We start from the raw sequence: 3,303 nt of genomic DNA on the forward strand, positions 1-3,303 counted from the left end.
ATTTCACCCCTCCCCCCACCCACCTGCCCTCTGGTAACCATCTGTTTGTTCTCTATAGTTAAGAATCGATTTTTTGGTTTGTCTCTTTTTTTCTTTGTTCATTTGTTTCATTTCTTAAATTCCACATATGAGTGAAATCATATGGTATTTGTCTTTCTCTGACTTATTTTGCTCAGCAATATACTCTCTAGATTCACTTATATTGTTGCAAATGGCAGATTTCATTCTTTTTTATAGCTGAGTAATATTCCACTGTGTGTGTGTGTGTGTGTGTGTGTGTGTGTGTGTGTGTGTGTACACACACAGTGGGGGAAAATATATATATATATATTTACCACTTCTTTATCTGTTCATCTATTGATGGACATTTGGGCTGCTCCCATAATTTGGCTATTGTAAATAATGCTGAAATAAACACAGGGGTGCATATATCTTTTCAAATTAGTGTTTTCGCATTCTTTGGGTAAATACTCAGTAGTGGAATTACTAGATCATATAATAATTCTATTTTTAATTTTTTGAGGAAACTGCATATTGTTATCAGCATTGGCTGCACCAATTTGCATTCCCACCAATAGTGTAAGAGGGTTGGTTCCCCTTTCTCCACATCCAGGCCAACACCTGTTGTTTCCTCTGTTGTTGATTTTAGCCATTCTGACAGGTGTGAGATGATATCTCATTGTGGTTTTGATTTGCATTTCCCTGATGATGAGTGATGTTGAGCATCTTTTCATGTGTCTGCTGGCCATCCACATGTGTTCTTTGGAGAAATGTCTGCCCATTTTTAAATTGGATTACTTGTTTTTTGGGTGATGGGGTGTATAAGTTCGTTATATATTTTGAATATTAACCCCTTTTTTATTGAATACTAACCCTTTATTTGATATGCCATTTGCAAATATCTTCTCCCATTCAGTGGGTTGTCTTTTAGTTTTGTTGATTGTTTCCTTTGCTGGAGCACTTCTATTTTTTAAATGACAAAGTAATTTCTTTCCCTTCTATACTTATCTAAATAGCTCAATTAAGTAAAAGCAAATAAAACTCTGCTTTCTTAATTTATATGCTCAACATTTTAAAAAATGAACTATATAAAAATTTTTTTAGAAACCAACCTTTTGCTAATTATCTGTGGCAAATCTCTCCATCTCTCATCCAACTGCTCCAAATGTACTTTCATCATTTTCACATCATCATTGGAGGCCACTGAGAATAGTGATTCCTTCATTTGCAAAAGGTTGCTATAGATTGAGGCCTGGGATACAACTTCATTTTGCAGTGCCTAAGAAAAACAGAATACATTCTAGATCTTATCTCAGCATGATTGACTCGGAAGGACCATGTGACACAGGTGGTTGCTGTCCAAAGGTTTTGTATTCTTGCAACACAGATTTCATTGGGACCAGGCTTAAGGAGAGTTTTTATTACTGATTTTATTATTGATTTAGAATGGATCTGCTTAACCTTTAATGAAACATTTAAAATACTACTGAAACCTGAATTAGTTTTCCAGAATCTGAGTTCTATTAAGTTAGGCAACTTTAGAAGCTGTAGAATTTCTTTCAAGATGAAAAAACTGTGTAGGTAAAGAGAACCAAAGAAAAGCTATTGCTAAAGAGAAACAATGCATATCTAACAATAATAGAGATGCAATTCTGGGTACCAGAAATGTGGTCTCCTTCTTCATTTAGAGACTATATTAGGCCAAACTGGGGGACTTAAGGGCTCTTCATTTTGTTTTCATGCAACAGAATGACTTATTTTTAATCAGGCAATGAACTGTAAGGTGCTGTGAGTGATGCATAAAAGTTGTGGTTCCTATCTAATAAGAGATAAGAGGTAAACACATATACACAGCTAACAACATAACATGGTATTAAATGGGATGATAGTGTAGCATGGCGCATAGTAGATGCTTGTCAGGATGCTTTCTCCCCCTCCTTAATGAGGCCACATGTGTGATACAAGCAAAGTTGCTGAAGGTTTCTGAAGAAGGGTCACACAGCCTATGGATGGCAGGAAGGGCCACAAGGCAGAACCGGGACTTAAGCCAAGCAGGACAAAACACACAACGCCGGAATATGGGGATAGACAAGGAATGTTCAGAACCCAGTGGGAGGCAGCTTGGCAGACACTGTGCCCGGATGTGGATGTCGCAGAGGCTTCAGTCACCTCCTGGTCCCCTAACCTGTATAGCACTTACTCTCTGTGTAGGGATGTGTAGGAATACTTTTATATTGCCAGATATCTTTCTGCTATTTTTCAGAAAAGGAGCTGTGACTTCCCCTCTTAGAACACTTCACAGCATATTTATAAAAAGATAAGATCTTTTTTCCTCAGTGTGGACTGAGGATGGCTCTTTATCCTCAGGGCAGGAAACAGTCACTGTTTCTGAGGAGTTTCTGAGGAGCAACTTTTTGGGAGATTGATGTAGAATGTCAGTGTGCAATAAACTTGAAAGTTGTTGAGAACCAAGAGTGTGGGAAACCCTCAAAGTCAAAGAAGGAGGAAGTTTGAACTTGAACTTGCCTGTATTGATTGAAGTTCACTCTCCACTTTGACTCTGTCTGCAGAAATGTCCATTTCTGGAGAACTGGCTATTGCTTCACACCGCTCTAACCAGGTTAAAAAGGTTGATAATTCTTTCTCTAGCCTAAAGAAAGCAGAGATGAGAGGCAAATTTATTAAAATTATCATGCCAAAAAATGAAATGCTTCCAAAGTTGGAGGTCCAACACTAACCATTATGAATAGTACAATGTTGGTTATCTTCTTCCTAGATGTGAAGGTAAAAAGAACATTCCTTTCACGTTCATATCTGTATTTGCACCTGTGTTTATATCTATGTAATATGAAAGATACATATACATCCTCTCCACTTTAGGGATCTTCATCTTCTGACAAAGACCAACAAGATCTTCCCATATTAGACACATGAGTTGATGCGTTTTACATCTGGGATGATTATTTCCCAACAGCTGGTCCAGAATTCCCTACTTAGAGTGGCAGTTGAAATCCATGCTGCCAACTCGGGAAGGAAGGCATCTCACCTCTGCCAGTGGGTCAGCAGGTTCTCCAGCACAGTCTGCCTCTCCTTGGCCCGAGTCCCCGTCTCCTCGTACCTCAGCTGCAGGGCCGCTGCCCTCTGAATGGAGGAGCCTCTGTTAGCGACCTTCTGGGCACTGGCTGAGGTGGTGGCCACCGCACTGCTCAGCGCCTCCAGGGCCTGGCAGAGATCCTAATCGGAGGCAAAAGGTGCACAAAGAAAGCACAGCATCAAGAAATGAGGCTGACAGGGAGCAAGATG

At 39.5% G+C, this 3,303-nt stretch overlaps 1 protein-coding gene across 10 annotated transcripts in view; it reads right to left on the reverse strand.

Moving 5' to 3' along the window:
- SYNE1 (spectrin repeat containing nuclear envelope protein 1) overlaps positions 1-3,303 on the reverse strand; it is a 336,369-nt gene that overhangs the window by 254,009 nt on the left and 79,057 nt on the right. For all 10 annotated transcript variants that reach the window (XM_073894098.1, XM_073894101.1, XM_073894100.1 and 7 more), the window contains 3 exons: positions 3,047-3,234; positions 2,527-2,650; positions 1,113-1,279 (listed from right to left, as the gene is read on the reverse strand). In XM_073894098.1, coding sequence (XP_073750199.1) covers positions 1,113-1,279; positions 2,527-2,650; positions 3,047-3,234 — 479 coding nt within the window. The remainder of the gene's footprint in view (positions 1-1,112; positions 1,280-2,526; positions 2,651-3,046; positions 3,235-3,303) is intronic.

The sequence above is a fragment of the Callorhinus ursinus genome, unplaced genomic scaffold (assembly GCF_003265705.2).
Source record: "Callorhinus ursinus isolate GAN/ISIS: 27379988/994484 unplaced genomic scaffold, GSC_fseal_2.0 scaffold6, whole genome shotgun sequence".
NCBI classification, from domain to species: Eukaryota; Metazoa; Chordata; class Mammalia; order Carnivora; family Otariidae; genus Callorhinus; species Callorhinus ursinus.